Source organism: Neoarius graeffei, chromosome 5, assembly GCF_027579695.1.
Source record: "Neoarius graeffei isolate fNeoGra1 chromosome 5, fNeoGra1.pri, whole genome shotgun sequence".
Classification (NCBI taxonomy): domain Eukaryota; kingdom Metazoa; phylum Chordata; class Actinopteri; order Siluriformes; family Ariidae; genus Neoarius; species Neoarius graeffei.
In genome coordinates this window covers 50,693,675-50,716,431 of record NC_083573.1, presented here as the reverse complement: position 1 = coordinate 50,716,431, position 22,757 = coordinate 50,693,675, and the positions used below count along the sequence as shown (strand labels likewise).

The 22,757-nt window shown below is 41.1% G+C and overlaps 1 protein-coding gene across 1 annotated transcript; it reads right to left on the bottom strand.

Annotated features, from left to right (window-relative positions):
* Positions 1–267: 267 nt before the first annotated feature.
* Positions 268–6,875, bottom strand: ctsk (cathepsin K). Its single transcript, XM_060921943.1, has 8 exons — positions 6,742–6,875; positions 6,088–6,229; positions 3,527–3,649; positions 2,324–2,473; positions 1,823–2,041; positions 1,025–1,190; positions 803–911; positions 268–669 (listed from the first exon to the last, which is right to left on the bottom strand). Exons 2-8 carry the CDS (start codon positions 6,217–6,219, stop codon positions 570–572), a joined length of 999 nt encoding a protein of 332 aa, XP_060777926.1. The 5' UTR covers positions 6,220–6,229; positions 6,742–6,875; the 3' UTR covers positions 268–569.
* Between the last annotated feature and the right edge of the window lie 15,882 nt (positions 6,876–22,757).

Sequence of the window (22,757 nt, the reverse complement as noted above, 5' to 3'; positions counted from 1 at the left end):
TCTTTGTCCTGTGAGCTTCAAGCTTGTGCCTGCTGAGTTTGTGCCACAACACATGAACCTGTTCCCAGTACCAGTGCATACCTCTAGTCTCAAGAAGAATCCCTGTGAACCTTTCTGACAAACTTTCTTTGTCAGAAAGACAAAAAAATAATAGTATGATTCCTATGTGTATTTGTATCTTTTTAGAAGACTTTATCTGTTCAATTGGAGAAATAAATATATTAGTACAGTATTTGGTTACATCTTTAGTGGGTCAAGGAATACAAATTCATGTTTTCTGAAACTTTATTTCATTTTTTCAAAAAACAAAATCCCTTCAGTATACGTAATTTACAAGACAAAATATTCCATATCAAATCTTTACTCAAGGAATTTATATAGATATAGGTATCTAGATATTATATTTCAATAATGAATCAAAGAACTTTAAAATCCTATTTCAACAATGCTTTCCTATATACTGAAAAGCAGCAAGAGTTCTTATGCGTTAAGAAGTACGGCTCAGACCCTTGTGTTTTCTTAGTGTCCATGGTTGATTGTTCTGCTTAGGTAAACATGCCTAAATATTTTTACATGACAGGGAAACTGGCAAGGTTGGCAATTCCACAGGCATTTTTGCGGTTACGGGCCATCAGGACATAACCTTTATTTCCCCACTCCTCACCCCAACTGTAACAGGAGCAAAATAGAGATAAAAGGGTATATTGGTAAGCATAAAGTAAGTAATGAAATAAAGCTTTTCAAAACATTGACAGATTGTAATAGGTTGTAAAAAGACAATTAACAGTTCAAAGTAACCCACCTGTTTTTGACAATCCAGTATTTTTTGCCCTTAACTGTGGCACCATAGCCCACTGCCAGCACGGCATGGTTGATGCTTTCCTTGTCACAGTTGGGGTCAAAATACACACCTGAGAGAAAGAACACAAAGCTGAACATCCTACACACGAATTAGCATTGTTTCTGTTTTTAACAAGGCTTTGTTAATGCACGAGTAACATGAAACTTTGTTTTTGCTACTCACCTCTCTTGTAAAACTGGAAAGTTGACTGCATGGCATCAATGCCGACAGAAACTGGGCCAACTTTAGCAACAGCAGAAGCCAGTGCATACTCGCTGCCTTTCTTTACTTCCTTATATCCTCGGCACTCTGCTGCCTTCCCAGATTTATTATATGCACAGTCTTGGTCCTGCAGAGGGTAGTGTTCACACGAACATGAGCAGCAAAGTAGGTAGAAAGATTGACAGAGAACACTAAACACCTGCATTTAATATGTAATCTAATATCAAATATCTATTTTTATATACTGTAAATCAGGAAAATGAACTCCTAGCAATACCAGACAAAATTAAATCCATTATTTGAAAATTTCCTTAAAACACCAAAGATCATAAACTGGAGTTTTGAATTATAGGAACTGTAAAGCCTTTATAGACCAATTTACCACAGAAGATATACATCATAATCATCATCTGCAGTTACCATCATTTAATTGTACTAATTTAATTCACTAGTATTCATTTTGAATATATTAATATCTGTACTAAACTTTTGTGTATTGTATTTTCTCAATTTGTAAATTAATAATAAAATGTCTTTAAATTGTAATTTAAAGCTACTGGTAATAGGTATGTTCTGTAGCTTTTCAATAAATAAATAAAAAATACTGGCAAGCTGCAGTGGAAGAAGGATGAAACACATTGGAGCATGCAGTTACAAGAAAATAATCAACACTCTGCCTTACACCACCAATTTATTCATTATTTTCCTATAACAGCATGGTTTTATACCATAAATATTCACATGCAAAGAAAGTCATACCTGTCCCACATAGGGATAAGCCTCCTCAGAATCAATGCCTCTGTTGTTTTGAACATAGTTAAAAGCCTTTGTCATGTATCCACCATTACAGCCATAATTGTCAGTCACACAGTCCACCAGGTTCTGAGGGCTGAGGTTTACCAGCTTGCCTGTGGTCTTCTTTAGCTGACCCTCTAAAGCACCGACTGAGCTGAAGGCCCAACAGGAGCCACATGAGCCCTTAAATAGAGAGAAAAGCAGAAGAAAGCTTTTTATTTGCACACACATCTCCTTGTGAAAGCATTACCTCAGGTCAGATGCTTGCATACGTTTTTTTGTTTGTGTAAAAAAAGAAAACTTATTGTAAAAAAAACAACAAAAATTTGTAAAATCTTAAATTGTCAAACTATATCAATATACTGGCCTCTTATATTTAGAACTGTCATCAAAAATTAAAGCTACTAATGTTCTTGCTCTCAGAGGCCAGCTAGGTTAGAGGTCCTGTGTATCATGATCTCTCACCTGGTTCCTGACAGGGGTAACATAACCAAGTTTGCGGTAATCAATAGATTTGGGCAGTTTATCCAGTGGGTCAGGAGAATAGGTATTCATGGGATCACTGTCCATAGGAACCTGGAGACCCAGCAACTTCTCAGCTACTTCTTCTATTGTCTAACAGGCAGAGACAGATTGTTAAAGACTGATCAAGAGTATAGCGTACAACATATGTTGCAGTTACAATTACAGTTAAGGCCAACCTTATCTAACGTTAACCTGAGTAATGTTAATTGTACTTGACCGATTAGTTACAGTACTATCAGCGTAACCAAAGTAATCAGAGCTTCAGTAAAAGTCCTACCATTAAGAATATACAGTGAAACATTGTACTGGTATTGGATTGAATTTGGCATAATTCACTGATGCATTTTATACCATGTTGTTGTTGTGTGATGGTGACTGTAATGTTGACTGAAATGTCATAATTTTTCACATGAACAAACGCCACAAGTTTTCTTAAAGCATGCTACCATCATACCTGCAATGGTTCTCATAATTTAATAAGAAGACAAAATTGTGAACCGGCTTAGTTACTGTAAGGATGTCAGTATTAAATCAATATCAAGTAATAATAGAAGCTCTGACATACATGTAGGTATCAGACCAAAATAAAAAAAAAGATTTACTCTTAGTTTCCATTTTAATGAGCTAAGTGAATATATATAGACCAGTGCAGCTGCCAACTGCCAACATCACCTATAAGGAACTACAGTATTTTGTCTTGTTCCTCATAGGTGATATCGGGATGTTGGCAGCTACTCTTTTTTGAAATTTTAAATATTTTAGAAAGTCATTTACTTCCAAAAGCCAACTGTACCTATTTTACCTGAAGCACAGAGATAGAAAGAGCAGACCAGATACATTATGGACATTAACTTATTAAAGTTATAGAGATGAAAAAAGTGATTCTGGGAGACATGATGTGAGGCATCTGAGGTTCTCAAGACTTTAAAATGTCCCAAGATCTAAAACCAATTCCTTTTGTCTGGATCTAACCCTGCTCTCGCTTCCTGGTTAACAGGTGCAGAGAAAAAGAGCCATTCAGACAATGAAGCACTAAGAAAATTAATAATTCAAGTTTTAGTGAAAATAAAAATGGGCAATAACAGCCTATGTGTATTTTTTGTGTTTTATGACAGTAAGTTCCTTTAGAAAAGTGATATTTACCATGTCTCCAAGGTGGTTCATGCCTAGTTCATAGGAGTGGAGGCCCAGCTCGTACTCTTGATTATGGCTCTCAATCAGCCTCATGTTCTTCTCCCAGACAGCCCTACGAATAGCCTCCTCACCCTACCATGTGCACACAGACAATATGATTAGTTTTGTACATGATTAACATTTGTACTTTATTATATTACTATATTTGATACAATGTCAAATCCCCATGAACTGAGGTTATAAAACTGCACTGTATTGTAAATGAAAATAACTTTTTCAGATAACTGGCTAAAACCAGAATGGAATTACCAGCAGCAGTCCTATGTCTGGCATGACAATTTACTGATATCTAACAGTGAATAAATAGACATGCCTACTTTATCATATACAGATTAATTAATTACAGCCAGATCATCAGAATCATGTGCTATGCAAACAAAATATTTTCAAACCAGAAGAATTGCTGAGTTGACAATAATTATTTCTATTTTATTCTCCAGCACTATTGCCAGGTCAGGGTCTATGTGGACCCTACTGATCCACATGTCATATTAATTGGAGCATAGTTTTACATCGGATGCCCTTGGGCGGCACAGTGGTGTAGTGGTTAGCATGGTCGCCTCTAGGGTTGCCACCCGTCCCGTAAAATACGGAATCGTCCTTTATTTGGCAATTAAATCTTGTGTCCCGTATTGAACTGATACGGGACGCGAATTGTTCCGTATTTTCATAAATGTCCAATACACATGTCTGTCTCACACATATCAACACTAGATCTAACAATAATGAACAAAATAAAACAGGAAATACTCTGTTGCGGGATCTACCCAGGACACAAAACCTCCACTCTGTGTCACGCTCTGTGCGTCTGTGCCTGGCTGCCTGCGTCACTGCGTGTAGTGCTGTCACGGTTGCCAAGAGACAGACAACACACACCAGCACTGCTCAAAAAACCCGGGCCTTTTAAAAATGTCTGCTGCACCCGGGACTCCACCACGTCCTCAAAAGCGTAAACGCTTACAAAAATACAGACGTGAGTGGGAAGAGGCACATCTTTGGCTGGACAGCATGAGTGAAGACGACTACAGAGCAAACTGTAAAGTCTGTCAGCAAGTGTTTTCAGTGGCGTACGGTATATTATAATAGTAACAAATAAATAAATAAATAAATAAATAAATACATTTCCTAGATTAAAAATTTTATTTTATTAGTGTGTTATATTATTAGCTTTCTTGATCACCCCTTTACTAAAAACACCTACAAAATAAAACATACCACTGCTGTGGGCACCCCACCCCATGGGAGTCGTGCCCGTGGTGGTCATGGCCCCAAGGAGCCGTGGTGGGCATCCCTTATTTTCATTTCTGAATGGTGGCAACCCTAGTCGCCTCACAGCAAGAAGGTTCCAGGTTCGAACCCAGTGGCTGGTGAGGGCCTTTCTGTGTGGAGTTTGCATGTTCTCCCTGTGTCTGTGTGGGTTTCCTTTGGGTGCTCTGGTTTCCCCCACAATCCAAAGACATGCAGTTAGGTTAACGTGGGGTGGCCTTGGGCTGGGGTGCCCTTGAGCAAGGTACCTAACCCCTGACTGCTCCCTGGGCGCTCTGGTGTTGCTGCCCACTGCTCTGAGTGTGTGTGCATGTGTGTTCACTGCTTCAGATGGGTTAAATGCAGAGGATGAATTTCACTATGCTTGAAGTGTGCATGTGACAAATAAAGGTTTCTTCTTCTTCCTGCCACAACCCTCCCATTTCTGGTCTTGGGAAACAACCATTCACACCTATGGGCAATTTAACTGCATGTCTCTGGACTGTGGGGGAAACTGGAGCACCTGGAGGAAACCCATGCAAACAGGGACAGAACATGCAAACTCCACACAGAAAGGACCCCGTCAGCCACTGGGCTTGAACCCAGAACCTTCTTGCTGTGAGGCGACAGTGCTAACCACTGCGCCAATAATAATTCCTATGATAGAAGCATATTCTGTTCTACACTACTGTTCAAAAGTTTGGGGTCACCCAGACAATTTTGTGTTTTCCATGAAAAGTCACCCTTTTATTTACCACCATAAGTTGTAAAATGAATAGAAAATATAGTCAAGACATTTTTCTGGCCATTTTGAGCATTTAATCGACCCCACAAATGTGATGCTCCAGAAACTCAATCTGCTCAAAGGAAGGTCAGTTTTATAGCTTCTCTAAAGAGCTCAACTGTTTTCAGCTGTGCTAACATGATTGTACAAGGGTTTTCTAATCATCCATTAGCCTTCTGAGGCAATGAGCAAACACATTGTACCATTAGAACACTGGAGTGATAGTTGCTGGAAATGGGCCTCTATACACCTATGGAGATATTGCACCAAAAACCAGGCATTTAGTAGAATTTAGCTAGAATAGTCATTTACCACATTAGCAATGTATAGAGTGTATTTCTGATTAAAGTGATCTTCATTGAAAAGAACAGTGCTTTTCTTTCAAAAATAAGGAAATTTCAAAGTGACCCCAAACTTTTGAACGGTAGTGTATATGCATTAGTTATTATGCTTACTAACTATAATGGATAGAGTATATTACCAGGCCATTGTATTCCTTCCCGTGAGTAGTTTTCCAATTTTCCCATGATGTGTCCAGAGATGAGGGATCCAGGAGATGACTGACTGCAGAGCCCAGCAGCAGCAGGAATAGCACTAAGCCAAACTTAACCATACTGTGTTGCCTGCAAAGACAGTCACGAGATCACTGAGTCACAGACAGACGACTGGCTTCGTTCCATCACTGTATCCATCCCTACCTGCGAAATGTAACTTATCACAGGCGACAACAACTCTGACATTTCATCAGAAGAAGCCTATATTCTTCGGGATTTTATCTCTAGAAAAAATAAATCTTCATACGTATTCCTGCCTTTCGCCCATAGTCAGCTGGGATAGGCTCCAGCTTGCCTGCGACCCTGTAGAACAGGATAAAGCGGCTACAGATAATGAGATGAGATGAGACGAGACGTGTTCCTGCCTTAACGGAAAGTGAAAGTGATGTAAAGTCCTGCTTGAGCAGAGGACTAGCTACGGTATATCCAATAGACCTAAAAAAATGCTCAAACGCAAAGCCTTTAAAATATTAAAAATAATAATGCTAATCAAACTAAATATACTGTATCGAGTTACTTAAAAATCGCGTTTTTTTAGGAAACAAAACGGATCAAAGACCTTTAATGGAAACTAGTCATACCTTAAAGTGAGCTTGGGAAAGTCGTAGCCGCTTCTGTAGCATGGAAGGTTTCGAACTCTCTAATGTGAAACTGTTCAGCAGGCGACTGCTTTATATGCAAACCCTTTGAGGAAGTGCTCTGTTTTACAGTAGAAAAAAAAGGGATGGAAATTTTCAAGGCAGTTTTCTCATCTGGAACTCCAGCCCAGTGTGATGATGTCAGATATCAAGTTACAGTAGAGTTCAGGATAAGGAAACCCAGAGCAGTGAATCCTGTAGACCTGAAGTTATCTCCCTGTACACTTTAATCTCTGTAGAACTGTAGGGATTCTGAAGTGGTTTCTATAAACTCTTAGTATTGCTCTGTTCGAGCTCGTTTTAAAAATAATCCAAACTAAGTGTTGAGTTAACTGAACTGACTTTACTTTCTTAACTCTATCCATTTAGGTGTACCACCAAAATTTTATTTAATCAGTTATGTATATTATAATTAAACAACGCTTTTCAAACAATACTATTTCAACCATATAAAATGAAATCACACTACTAATATTAGTTTATATTATACTGACACAAGTTATCTATTGGGAAATACACCACTCGTATTTTTCATACAAGCTATACATCCAGGACATGGAGAACCAAAACCATGACATAAATCTCTCACTCGTGAGGAAATTGATGAACTGTTTTGATAAATTTGGGTACTTTTTGTTTTGTGAATGTGTCTGTAAAATAAAAAGAAAATCACATGTTGGCTTGAAGACATGAAGTTTATCTTCTCATGTTGAAAAACTTGCATTTTTCATACGAAATACATCACAGATCTGAGTGACATATTTAAATAATATTGGCTGGCATTGAGTGGTATATCAAATATATTCAATTCAGTTAGCATGATATTGAACAAGTCGAAGAAGAGTTCAGTATCATGCTAGCTGAATGGAATATATCTGATGTATTACAAAACCCAAACATTATTATTATTATTATTATTATTATTATTATTATTAAGGGTGTCACGGTGGTGTAGTGGTTAGCGCTGTCGCCTCACAGCAAGAAGGTCCGGGTTTGAGCCCCGCGGCCGGCGAAGGCCTTTCTGTGCAGAGTTTGCATGTTCTCCCCGTGTCTGCGTGGATTTCCTCCGGGTGCTCCGGTTTCCCCCATAGTCCAAAGACATGCAGGTTAGGTTAACTGGTGACTCTAAATTGACCGTAGGTGTGAATGTGAGTGTGAATGGTTGTCTGTGTCTATGTGTCAGCCCTGTGATGACCTGGTGACTTGTCCAGGGTGTACCCCGCCTTTCGCCTGTAGTCAGCTGGGATAGGCTCCAGCTTGCTTGCGACCCTGTAGAGCAGGATAAAGCGGCTAGAGATAATGAGATTATTATTATTATTATTATTATTATTATTATTATTATTATTATTATCATCCATCCATCCATTACCTGTAGCCGCTTATCCTGTTCTACAGGGTCGCAGGCAAGCTGGAGCCTATCCCAGCTGACTATGGGAGAGAGGCGGGGTACACCCTGGACAAGTCACCAGGTGTTTTATTATTATTATTATTATTATTATTATTATACAAACACATTCCTTGCGGGTGTTCAACGCATCTTTCTCTTTCAAAATTCTCTCAAAATCTTCTGTATTTAACGAAGCAAACCTGGTGGCCATGTTTGTTTGTAAATTGTCACAGTCGCCTGCTAGCGGGGAAGTTTTACGTCTCCAACGTGTGTCTTTTCCAGTTTTTCGATATCTGTTGGTATGTTTTTCTCTTGTAAATATGCGTGAATAATATCTAATGAAGGCAGCACGGTGGTGTTGTGGAATTTGCATGTTCTCTGCCTGGGTTTCCTCCTGGTGCTCCAGTTTCACCCACAGTCCAAAGACATGCAGGTTAGACTAATTGGTGGCTCTAAATTGACCATAGGTGTGAATGTGAGTGTGAATGGTTGTTTGTGTATACAGTATGTGTCAGCCCTGTGATGATCTGGTGACTTGTCCAGGGTGTACCCCACCTCTCACCCATAGTCAGCTGGGATAGACTCCAGCTTGCCTGTGACCCTGTACAGGATAAGCAGCTACAGATAATGGATGGATGGAGGGATGGATAATATTTAATGAAGTTTTGGTAGCCTTTTGGGTGTTCAACACGTCTTTCTCTTTCCTGGTGAACCAAAAAATGCTTCTGTGCATAAGCAGCAGAAAACTTTCGCATTGGATATTCGCATCAGCTCCAACGTATGACATCATGTTGTTTCGACAACCATGTAAGATCATAAACCATATTCAACACTCATTCTCCATTGGGTAGAGTGATGTAATTCACATAGGACAAACAATATGCTAACAATATTGTATGCGATCAAACCAAATGAATGAAACCTGCTAGAGGTGAATAGAATACATGTTTCTATTGCATTAAAAAAAGTGTCCTGTATGTATAATAATTCCCGATATTTCACTCTGATGACATCACTCCCAGTTTTTTCCTGCTGACTTGATGCGTGTTGTCAAAATGGCAAACTGTTTCAACTTTAAAATCCTTTTGATTAACTTGCATTTTTTTTGTGTGGATGTATCCATATAATGTAAAGAACATGGCATGAAGATATGAAGTTTATCTTTTTGTGGTGAAAATATTTTCACTCATTCGTGTTGTTCACTCATCAATATATTCACCAGCTGAAGATAAATTTCATATCTTCGTGCAACTGTGTAATATCCTCTATATCAGGGGTCACCAAACTTTTTTCTCTGGGGGCCACATTGTCATTCCTGACTGTGATGGGGGGCTGGGGTCGGGTCAGCTATATAACAGAATTGTATGACCCAGACAAATATGACCACCAGCAGGCCTCATTGTGTAGTAGAGATTACTAGCCTGGCACAGCCATCCCCACTACTATATCCCCACTACTATATCCCCACTACTATATCCACACTACTATATCCCACACTCCTATATCCACACTACTATATCCCCACTACTATATCCACACTACTATATCCACACTACTATATCCCCACTACTATCCACACTACTATATCCACACTTGATTCCTGGCACATATTTGTTTATCTTTACTAGTGGTTTGCAAAAGTAGTAATCGAGTCTTCACACTTTGTTTTAATTTGAAATACCACAAATATTCCATTTATTTATTTTCTAATAAAAATAACATCAAAGCTGTCAAGGTAAGAAACATCTGCCTAGTTGAGGTGATTGACACTGGCAAAGGTGAGTGGAAAATTATAAATTGTAGGTAGGCCTGTTGATATTATTAATAATGTTAATAATAATTGCATGCAGCACTTAATAAAGGTCAAGTAAATAGGCCTATAAAATAAATACATTAAAAAAAACAGTGAAATTATAATAATATGAGCAATAGATCATAGCAGTTGTGATGTGTCCTGCACGTCATTGCTCTCATCCATGGCCAAAGCAAAAAACTCGAATTCTGACGCTTTCTCATTCAGCTGGTCATACACGTTGTCCCCCAAATCTTCGGTTCGCCTGGTCATAGTAGGTGCGGAGAGACTCACCGCACTGAGCACATCCTTCTTGTCGGGACACACCTCCTCGGCCACAGCAAGCATGCATACTTTAACAAAATCCCCATCAGTAAACGGCTTTCCATGGGTAGCTAGTAGGTGAGCTACATTATAGCTAGCTCGGACAGCAGCCTGGTTGATCTGGGTTTGGCGAAGGAATACATTCTGTTGTGCAGCCAGTCCGCATTTCATCCTCCGAATCCTGTCTTCTCTTGTTTGCCCTCGCAAACTAGCATACTCTTTGTGGCGGGTTTCGTAGTGACGACGCAGATTATATTCTTTGAAAACCGACACACTTTCTTTACATACAAGACAAACTGCACGGTCCTTACACTGAATGAAAAAATAATCGGTGGTCCACTGTTCTTTAAAAACTCTGCACTCTCTGTCAGCTTTTCGCTTACCGCTAGCCATTTTGCTGTCCTGAACACTGACAGTTCTCTGCGCGTGTGCTGCCTGTCACTACTTGATCGCGAGCATATGACGAAAATTCGGAAAATATGAATAGTTCATTTTATAACTAAATATCAATTTTAATTGATAAAATCAACAAAATACAAGATGCAGACATATTATTATTTGCCAAAAAGCAATTTAAAAAAAATAGGCCATGACCACTTTTGGGGATTGCCTCATAGGGCCGGATTAAGTGTGTATGGGGGGGGGCAGAGGGGCTGGGGGGCCGGTCAAAGGGGGGTGGCAGGCCGGAGTCGGCCCACGGGCCGTAGTTTGATAACCCCTGCTCTATATATTTGTTTCCAGGTTGGGTGGTATGGTGGTCCACTGGCTAGCACTGTCACCACACAGCAAGTAGATTATGGGGTCGAACCTGCTGGTCAACTGGGGCCTTTCTGTGTTCTCCTCATGCCTACATGGGATTCCTCTGGGTTTCCTGGCTCTGGTTTCTTCATGCAGTCCAAAGACATGTGGATTAGGTCAAGGGGCTACTCTAAATTGCCTGTAGGTGTGAATGTGAGTGTGAATGGATGTCTGTCTCTCTGTGTTATCCACTTAATAGATTGGCAACCTGTTCAGGGTGTACCCTGCCTCTTGACCAAAGTCAGCTGGGATTGGCTCCAGCTCATCCATGACCAGCAATGGATAAGTGGTATCGATAATGAATGAATTTTAACAGGTTTACAGCAATCTGAACTATGTTAGGAGAAAACCAGACAGTATGTATATATACCGATCAGCCCTAACTTTATGACCACTGACAGGTGAAGTGAATAACATTGATTATCTCATTACAGTGGCACTTGCAAGGGGTGGGATATATTAGGCAGCAAGTGCCAAATTATGATTGCTAGATGACTGGGTCTGAGCATCTCCAAAATGGCACACCTTGTGGGATGTTCCTGGTATGCAGTGGTCCAAGGAAGGGCAACTGGTAAACCGGCGACAGGGTCATGGGTGTCGAAGACTCACTGATTTGCATGGGGCACGATGGCTAGTCCATATGGGTCCAATCCCACAAACAAGCTATTGTAGCACAAACTGCTGAAAAAGTTCGTGCTGACACCTTTCTGTTTTAGTCTCACACACACACGAGCACACACACACACACACACACACACACATACATACATACATACATATATATATATATATATATATATATATATATATATATATATATATATATATATATATATGTGTGTGTGTGTGTGTGTGTGTGTGTGTGTGTGTGTATGTGTGTGTGTTAGTGTTATAGTATATGAACTAAGCTGTTACACAAGTTGAACTTGCTTCCCAGCACCATTAGTCAGCACCTTGAGGTGGGATGGCTGTGTCTTACTCAGCATGCATGTAAGATATATTTGAACATTGTCTCGTGATGTTTCTTACAGACGTGCTGATGGTCATGACTATAATTGTCACCCTGGGAAGGAAAGACGTGCTTGACATGTTTAATGGGTAATTCCTTGGACATGTTCATCACAAATATACCAGGGTTCCATAAATAAACATGATAAAAATTGCATTGCCTCCTGGCATGACAGTGGCACAGAAACACATCTAAAGAGTTGAAATTAAACCACTAAAAGCTTAAATTCACTTTTTTTTATTTTCAGAATTTTGTAATAGACTAAAATCTAAAGATCCTGAGATAAAACCTTGTGCATCTGATACATCTGATTAGAGATTCCTTGGGAGCTGTGTAGTGAAATGTGTGTAATTATCTGTTAACATTTCCTGACCAAAAAGCAAAACCATTTATTTCCATTATGCAAACACAAATGGTGTACATGAATTTGTACTAACAGGAAGACTGTTGATGGACTGCACTCAATAGTTATTGTAGACTTGTGTGTGAGATTGACTGTGATTGAGTGTGATAAAGTGCAGGGAGCAGCTTTTGCTAAAACACACTCTTATCCTATCACCACTCTGTGTAATGAAATAAGGCCAAAGGTCCATGCACTAGATGCAGCCCAGGCAGCTTACAGTTTAGCAGAGGTCACATAAGTCAGAGGTAATTGTAGTAAAGCCTTTGCTTTCTAGACTGAATAAATAAGCACCCTGGTACATTTTACATGATTGATATTGACATATGTATAATTCTGCTTTGGTACTGTGGGTCAAGTAAACTACAGTTAATCTTTCTGAGAGTTTGGATAAAAGTGCCAAACTCTGCAAGAGAAGCATATCAAATATTCATCATACATTTACCTGACAAATATATCTCTTTATGGTTGTGTCATATTTACTACAAGGTTCCTGAAGAGTTGCAGGTTTTACTACTAGACAGATCTTTCATTTTATATATAATATATAACTACACTGTAGATGAACCGTATGGAAGCAATCAGGTGGTTTTTACAGTTCAGAAATATTTATTATTTTTTCCTCACCCCCAAAAGTCCTTGTTGATAGCAATTGCTTATATCTTGTAGGGTTTGTTTTTTAAGGGGCCAATTTCTAATTTACCATAACAGACTCCAGACTGTGAAACAAGCTTTTAGCAGCATCTGAGTGTGAAAATAAGGTGTATATTATTCATACTCTTTTCTTTTATGTTAATAAACTTCCATCCATCCATTATCTGTAGCCGCTTATCCTGTACAGGGTAGCAGGCAAGCTGGAGCCTATCCCAGCTGACTATGGGCAAGAGGCAGGGTACACCCTGGACAAGTTGCCAGATCATCACAGGGCTAATACATAGAAACAAACAACCATTCACACTCACATCTACAGTCAATTTAGAGCAGGGGTCATCAAACTACGGCCCGCGGGCCGACTCCGGCCCGCCACCCCCCTTTGACCGGCCCCCCAGCCCCTCTGCCCCCCCCCCCACACACACTTAAACTGGCCCTATGAGGCAATCCCCAAAAGTGGTCATGGCCTATTTTTTTTAAATTGCTTTTTGGCAAATAATAACATGCCTGCATCTTGTATTTTGTTGATTTTATCAATTAAAATTAATATTTGGTTATAAAATGAACTATTCATATTTTCCGAATTTTCGTCATATGCTCGCGATCAAGCAGTGATGGGCAGCGCACGCGCAGAGAACTGTCAGTGTTCAGGACAGCAAAATGGCTAGCGGTAAGCGAAAAGCTGACAGAGAGTGCAGAGTTTTTAAAGAACAGTGAACCACCGATTATTTTTTCATTCAGTGTAAGGACCGTGCAGTTAGTCTTGTATGTAAAGAAAGTGTGTTGGTTTTCAAAGAATATAATCTGCGTCGTCACTACGAAACCCGCCACAAAGAGTATGCTAGTTTGCGAGGGCAAACAAGAGAAGACAGGATTCAGAGGATGAAATGCGGACTGGCTGCACAACAGAATGTATTCCTTCCCCAAACCCAGATCAACCAGGCTGCTGTCCGAGCTAGCTATAAGGTAGCTCACCTACTAGCTACCCATGGAAAGCCGTTTACTGATGGGGACTTTGTTAAAGTATGCATGCTTGCTGTGGCCGAGGAGGTGTGTCCCGACAAGAAGGATGCGCTCAGTGCGGTGAGTCTCTCCGCACCTACTATGACCAGGCGAACCGAAGATTTGGGGGACAATGTGCATGACCAGCTGAATGAGAAAGCGTCAGAATTCGAGTTTTTTGCTTTGGCCATGGATGAGAGCAATGACGTGCAGGACACATCACAACTGCTATGATCTATTGCTCATATTATTATAATTTCACTGTTTTTTTTAAATGCATTTATTTTATAGGCCTATTTATTTGACCTTTATTAAGTGCTGCATGCAATTATTATTAACATTATTAATAATATCAACAGGCCTACCTACAATTTATAATTTTCCACTCACCTTTGCCAGTGTCAATCACCTCAACTAGGCAGATGTTTCTTACCTTGACAGCTTTGATGTTATTTTTATTAGAAAATAAATAAATGGAATATTTGTGGTATTTCAAATTAAAACAAAGTGTGAAGACTCGATTACTACTTTTGCAAACCACTAGTAAAGATAAACAACTATGTGCCAGGAATCAAGTGTGGATATAGTAGTGGGGATATAGTAGTGTGGGATATAGTAGTGGGGATATAGTAGTGGGGATGGCTGTGCCAGGCTAGTAATCTCTACTACACAATGAGGCCTGCTGGTGGTCATATTTGTCTGGGTCATACAATTCTGTTATATAGCTGACCCGACCCCAGCCCCCCATCACAGTCAGGAATGACAATGTGGCCCCCAGAGAAAAAAGTTTGGTGACCCCTTATTTAGAGCCACCAATTAAGCTAACCTGCATGTCTTTGGACTGTAGGGGAAACCAGAGCACCCGGAGGAAACTCACGCAGACAAGGGGAGAACATGCAGACTCCACACAGAAAGGCCCCTGTCAGTCGCTGGGCTTGAACCCAGAACCTTCTTGCTGTGAGGTGACAGTGCTAACCACTACACCACCATGCCGCCCTGTTAATAAACTTATTTCTGTTATTTCTTCACAACATAAAACTTTCATTTAAAAGAACTTTATACATTTTATAAAATTTTAAAGTATTTCTTTCAGATCTTTGTCTTTCAGTATAAAACATAATGACCAATTCAGTTCATATGTTTCTTACACAATACCTCACACCACTCTGGTACCAAACCCACTGGTCCCAATGACATCATGTTCCAGAGATAGATAAACAGGAACACTGGTCACAAGCTTACTGGGAAGATAGTTGCTGAACATGAAAAAAAGCCTCAAAATTGCCACAGAATTGAATCAGGATTTCTGTGATTATGATAGGATTGCTATTTTGAAACTGCAAGCAGTGTAAACACATAATGGACCACCAAACATGTTGAAACAAGCACAAAACCTGGACCCCTGAGCACTAAAAAAGCAATGCAAAGCTGTCCCACTTCTGACAGTAAGTTTTACCCTTGTACATGTACATAGCGTTTTGTTTTTTTCTACGCTTTTTATTTGTTTGCACTAAGAGAGCTAAGTGAAACCGGAGTCAAATTCCTCGTGTGTGTTCACATACCTGGCAAATAAAGTTGTTTATTATTATTATTATTATTATTATTATTATTAGGGCCCGAGCACCGTTCGGTGCGAGACCCTATTATTTTTTGAAGGATTATTATTATTAGGGCCCGAGCACTGTTAGGTGCAAAGACCCTGTTGTTTTTCGAAGGAAAACAATAGGGTTGAGCACCGTTCGGTGTGAGACCCTATTGTTTTTCGAAGGATTATTATTATTATTATTATTATTCATCTCATCACAGGGCTGACACATAGACACAGACAACCATTCACACTCACATTCACACCTACGGTCAATTTAGAGTCATCAGTTAACCTAACCTGCATGTCTTTGGACTGTGGGGGAAACCGGAGCACCCGGAGGAAACCCACGCGGACACGGGGAGAACATGCAAACTCCGCACAGAAAGGCCCTCGCCAGCCACGGGGCTCGAACCCAGACCTTCTTGCTGTGAGGCGACAGCGCTAACCACTACACCACCGTGCCGCCCCATTATTATTATTATTATTATTATTATTATTATTATGCCTCGTTTGGCCTTATTTGAGGCATTTCCCATGCACCAAAACTCATGAAATTTGATACACACATCAGTCATTGTCATCATTACTCAGCCACAGACTTTTGGCCCCGGGTATGGCCCAGGGACTTCATAGCGCCCCTTTTTCCATTTCCCATTGAAATGAATGGGTAGAACTTTGGAATGATGATGTCATAAGGGCATTTGGAGTGAAATTACACATGGTCATTTTTAATGTACTCCTCCTAGACAGTTCATCAGATTCATGTCAAACTTGGCAAACATGATGCCAAGATTTTACTGAAGTTGAATTGCTCAGAGATTTTTGATATGTTGTAATATGTTGAAATATTATAACATATAATATGCCAAGATATTGCTGAATGTTGAACTTGATATCTTGTAATATGATTCTGATACTCTTTAGCTGTTATGGGCCTGTCTGGTATAGCACCACCAACTGGCCAAGGAAAGAATAGGGTTTTGAATATGTGTGTTTTGACACATGATGAATTTTAACATGCTCCTCCTAGACGGTTCATGAGATTCATGTGAAATTTGTTATACGTGATGCCAAGATGTCGCTGATCACCTAATGATTATGCCCCCCTTGAATGTCTCTACCAGTGTATCGACCAAATCAACAACTGGATGTCACAAAATTTTCTCCAGCTGAACACAGATAAAACAGAAGTAATTCTATTTGGGAAAAAAAATGAAAGACTCAGGATTACCACTATTCTTGACACAAAGGGGATTAAAACAAAAGATATGGTTAAAAATCTTGGTGTTTTCATTGACCGCGAGCTAAACTTTGACAGTCACATGAAAGCAATCACTAAATCATCATTTTATCACCTAAAAAACATTTCCAAACTAAGAGGACTTATGTCAAAAAATGATCTAGAAAAACTTATACATGCCTTCATCTCTAGTAGGGTTGATTACTGCAATGGCCTTTTCACAGGCCTGCCAAAAAAGACCATCAAACGACTTCAGCTGGTTCAAAATGCAGCGGCTAGGGTTCTCACACGAACAAAAAGAACAGAGCACATTACTCCAATTCTAAGGTCCCTTCACTGGCTTCCAGTAAGCTACAGAATTGACTTTAAAGCATTGCTGCTGGTGTACAAATCTCTAATGGTACAGGGCCCAATTACCTCTCTGATATGTTGCAGCGGCCTAACCCAATCAGATCTACCAGATCGCAGCAGCAAAATTTACTGGTAAAACCTGTTGTTAAAACAAAGTGTGGTGAAGCAGCTTTTAGCTACTATGCAGTACCGCTATGGAACCAACTCCCAGAGGACATCAAAAATGCTCCTGCTGTTGGCAGCTTCAAATCTAGATTAAAGACCAAGCTGTTTTCAGATGCTTTCTGCTAATTCATAAGTATCATCTTTACATGTTTTAAACTTTACTTAACTTTTACATTCTTTGCATGTCTTAAACTTTACTTAACTTTTATTCCATTTTATTCTGCTGTTTTTACTGAACTTTTTCTCCTCTTCCCCCTTTATTTTATGTAATTTTATTTTCTATTGTTTACTGTTTTGCTTTTACCTCTGTAAAGCACATTGAACTGCCACTGTGTATGAAATGCGCTATATAAATAAACTTGCCTTGCCTTGCCTTGCTATTAAATTGCAAAGAGATTTTTGATATCTTGTAATATGTTGAAATGGCCTTATGATTTTAATATCTTGCCACATAAACAGGAAATGTGTCAGAAAGCCACAGTGCATTGACTGTATGGTCAGACACTTCTTACTTCAATAGATATTATGATTATTATGATAACCTGACGCCCAATGGGCCTGCCTGTTATAGCGCCACCATCTGGCCAAGCAGGAAATGTGCCAGAAATTGGCAATGCCTTAACTGATTGATCTGACACTTTACAAAATATTGTGTATTATGATTGTGATGGGGGCGGCACGGTGGTGTAGTGGTTAGCGCTGTCGCCTCACAGCAAGAAGGTCCGGGTTCGAGCCCCATGGCTGGCAAGGGCCTTTCTGTGCGGAGTTTGCATGTTCTCCCCATGTCCGCGTGGGTTTCCTCCGGGTGCTCCGGTTTCCCCCACAGTCCAAAGACATGCAGGTTAGGTTAACTGGTGGCTCTAAATTGACCGTAGGTGTGAATGTGAGTGTGAATGGTTGTCTGTGTCTATGTGTCAGCCCTGTGATGACCTGGCGACTTGTCCAGGGTGTACCCCGCCTTTCGCCCGTAGTCAGCTGGGATAGGCTCCAGCTTGCCTGCGACCCTGTAGAACAGGATAAAGCGGCTAGAGATAATGAGATGAGATGATTGTGATGATATTCACATGTGTAATTCAGATGCCTAGCACAGCACCACCATCTGGCCAAGCAGGAAATGTGCCAGAAATTGGCAATGCCTTAACAGTTAAGGCATTGCCAATTTCCCAGTGGTTCCCAAACTTTTTTGGCCGTGCACCCCCTTCTATACTCCAACCAGGTTGGCGCACCCCCAGTTCCCCAGTTTCAAAAAACACACGCTTTCGTATAAAGGCAGCATCTTTAATCGTGCTAAAATGAGACGTCGTGCTCGAATGAGAACATCGAATCACAGCATATTATTTTATTATTTCATTTTTTATTTATTTTTTATTTCCCCTTTATTTAATTTAATTATGCGCTCTCGTATTTGAATTAGATAGAATTTGATTGAAATGTAACAGTTTTAAAACGTTGCAACACGGTAAATGTGCAAATTCATTACAAAGGGAGATCACATCGAGGCATGTAGTCTACCAGCCAGATATGGGGAAAATATATGATTTTCATCCGTGTTTAAAACACTAGCAACACAACATAAAAGGTTATGAAAATGAATTGAGAACGAATTTAATTTGCAAAAAAGTTAACATATAATAACAGTAAAAATAGCAATGATAATTATGAACATATGCATTTTAAAGAGATACAACAATTAAGGAGCATATCAGGAACAGATAAACAAGAGGATCCATCTGATTGTGAAGTGCAGCGCTGGCGGCTCAGTCTGCAGCGAGAGAGAGACAGACAGACAGATGGTGGGTGGGTCAGTAGGCTATATAGGTCCTATTTTCAGTAGCAGTATATCTTTTTAGCAAGATCAATGCCATTTGGCCAAATACATACCAATATTAATGCGACGGATGGGCCTGCATCTTGGCACAGAGCTCTCCGATGTTTGGGGTAATTGGAGACAGTCTCAGCCTCAAATCTTTCTCGACATCTCCCAGTCTTTGCCGATGTTTAGTTTTAATTGCTGCCAAAGCGGAGAACCCAGCTTCGCACAGATAAGTTGTTGCGAAGGGCATCAAAACTCTCAAGGCCTGTTTTGCCAGGACTGTGTATGACGGCATCGACGCAGTCCAGAAATCCACAAGTGCCTTTCGCTTGAACTGCAACTGTAGCGCTCCATCTGTTGACAGTTCGATCAGCTGTTCCTGCTGGTGAAACGTCAGCTGCGGGACAGGGAGGGAAACTTCAAAGGGGTTGCGAATCCAAGCTTGAGATGCATCCATAGGTGGGAAGTATTTCCGTAGCTGCTCGGCGAGATGGTTGAGGTGTTCAATTATCAGGTTTTTCACATGCTCGCCCAGGCCCACGTCATTTTCCACCGAGAACTCGTGAAGCGTAGGGAAACATAGGAGAGTGTTCCCACTCACACAGCTCGCCCAGAACCGTAGCTTCTTAATCATAGCATCAACCTTGTCTTGTGTGTTGAAGATGGTAACATTGACTCCCTGAAGACTAAGATTCAATTCATTCAGAGCAGAAAAGATGTCCGCCAGGTAGGCGAGCTTCTTCAGAAAGTCTTCGTAGTGCAGTCTTGAAGCCAAAGGAAAGGGGTTGTCCTCGAAAAACACCTGAAGCTCGTGTCGGAGCTCAAAGAGCCTTGTTAACACTTTGCCGCGGGACAACCAGCGGACTTCTGTATGCAGCAGCAAGGATTTGTGTTCGCTGCCCATCTCATTGCATAGCAGTGTGAACAGCCTTGAATTAAGCGGGCGAGCTTTTATGAAGTTCACCAGCTTCACCGCATCATTCAGGACAGCCAGTAGATCCGCCGGCATGTTCTTGGCTGCCAGGGCCTCCCCGATGAACACTGCAGTGTCGCCATTGAACGGATGGACATACCTTCTTGATATGGGCCATAAGCCCTGTGTGCTTCCCTGTCATTGCTTTGGCCCCGTCAGTGCAAATGCCCACGCAGTTTGCCCAGTCAATCTCGTGAGTTCTCATGAAAAGGTCAATGAAATTGAAAATGTCTTCGCCTGTGGTTCGGGTAGCAAGGGGCCAGCAGAACAAAAAATCCTCTTGCACCGTTCCTTCAAAAATGTACCGGACATAGACCAGAAGATTGGCCAGATTTGCCACATCTGTAGACTCGTCAATTTGCAGGGAGTAAAATTCATTTTGTCTCACACGGCTGACCAAAGTGGCCAGGATGTCTTCAGACATTGCATCAATGCGCCTTGACACCGTGTTATTTGACAATGGAATGAGATCTAATTTTTTTGCTTCTCTCTCGCCAATCACGCACCCCACCATATCTTTGGCGATGTCCAAACACACGTCTTCAGGAAGTGTGTGAGGCAGCCCCTTCCTCGCTATTCTGTGCTGACCAAATATGACGCTCTTAATGCATCTTTTGTAGAGCCACATGAATGAAACTCTATTTGTTTTTGGCCGTTTTGTAACTCTTCCAATTTATTTCTGAAAAATGTAAGTGGTTTTTGACTTATGTGTGCATGCTTTGTGTGAAGGTGGAGACGCAGATAAGAGGGCTTCAGGCAGCTGTTTGCTAGCACTTCACCGCACACTACACACTGTGGTTTGGGACAGTGTGTGTCGCCGATCCAAGTGAAGCCCAGACTCAGATAATTGTCATCGTATTTCCTCCTTTTTTTACCTGTCTGATTTTCATCTTCACGTCGTTTACCCTGCTGCAGTCTCCTTTTCTCCCTTTCCTCCGTCTCTTTGCCTGCAGTCCGCATTTCTTCTCCCACATCCGCTGCAATCCCGTCTCCCTCTCTTTTCTCCTCCTCACCAATTGCCCCCGATTCCTCCCTATCTGTTGGGGTTTCTCCTCCTTCACCCCTGATTTGTGGTGGCGCATTTAGTTTTGCCGATTTCAACCAGTTGAGCATCGCGAATGAATGAATGAATGAATGAATGAATCCACAAACTACTGCAGAACCGTTACGGCATAGAAGAAGAGTTAAAACTCGCCATTACATTTTTTATCTTGCGCACCCCCTAGTGGCAGCTCGCGCCCCCCCGGGGGTGCGCGCACCACACTTTGGGAACCCCTGCCTTAACTGATTGATCTGACACTTTACAAAATATTGTGTATTACGATTGTGATGATATTCACATGTATAATTCAGATGCCTAGCACAGCGCCACCATCTGGCCAAGCAGGAAATGGGGAAAAATGTTCAATTCATTGATGGATTGATCTGAAACTTTACAAAATATTGGATATCATGAGTCTGATGATATAACATATACAATTCTGTGCACACTCATACACACACAGTCATATGCATATTTATGCATGCACACAAGTATGCACTCATATGCACAAGCAACATCTATGAGCACACTCTCACACACACTCTCTCTCTCTCCCTCTGACACACACACACACACACACACACACACACACACACACACACACTAATAGCGGAGCTCCAGCGGAGCACCACACCTAAGAAAAAATGGTAAACCCATCGAGTTGATTTTTTTGTGGTTTGTCCGTGTACGTGTACCACCAGTCATACACACCGCCTAGTGGCCAGTGTTAGTAATTACCAGTCATACACACCGCCTAGTGGCCAGTGTTAGTAATTACCAGTCATACACACCGCCTAGTGGCCAGTGTTAGTAATTACCAGTCATACACACTGCCTAGTGGCCAGTGTTAGTAATTGCCAGTCATACACACTGCCTAGTGGCCAGTGTTAGTAATTATCAGTCATACATACACTGTCGCCTCACAGCAAGAAGGTCTGGGTTCGAGCCCTGTGGCCAGCGAGGGCCTTTCTGTGCAGCGTTTTCATGTTCTCCCCCTGTCCGCATGGGTTTCCTCCGGGTGCTCCGGTTTCCCCCACAGTCCAAAGACATGCAGGTTAGGTTAACTGGTGACTCTAAATTGACCGTAGGTGTGAATGTGAGTGTGAATTGTTGTCTGTGTCTGTGTGTCAGCCCTGTGATGACCTGGCGACTTGTCCAGGGTGTACCCCGCCTTTCGCCCGTAGTCAGCTGGGATAGGCTCCAGCTTGCCTGCAACCCTGTAGAACAGGATAAAGCGGCTAGAGACAATGAGATGAGATGAGATGACACACCGCCTAGTGGCCAGTGTTAGTAATTACCAGTCATACACACCGCCTAGTGGCCAGTGTTAGTAATTACCAGTCATACACACTGCCTAGGGCGGCACGGTGGTGTAGTGGTTAGCGCTGTCGCCTCACAGCAAGAAGGTCCGGGTTCGAGCCCCG

Bases quoted from the DNA above. Each gene is read 5' to 3' on its own strand.
- ctsk (XM_060921943.1), bottom strand. From the start codon at position 6,219: ATGGTTAAGTTTGGCTTAGTGCTATTCCTGCTGCTGCTGGGCTCTGCA. The intron at 912-1,024 runs GTGAGTAGCAAA...TCTTTCTCTCAG, and splicing joins TTTCCAGTTTTACAAGAGAG to GTGTGTATTTTGACCCCAAC. The intron at 670-802 runs GTGGGTTACTTT...CTCCTGTTACAG, and splicing joins TACTGGATTGTCAAAAACAG to TTGGGGTGAGGAGTGGGGAA.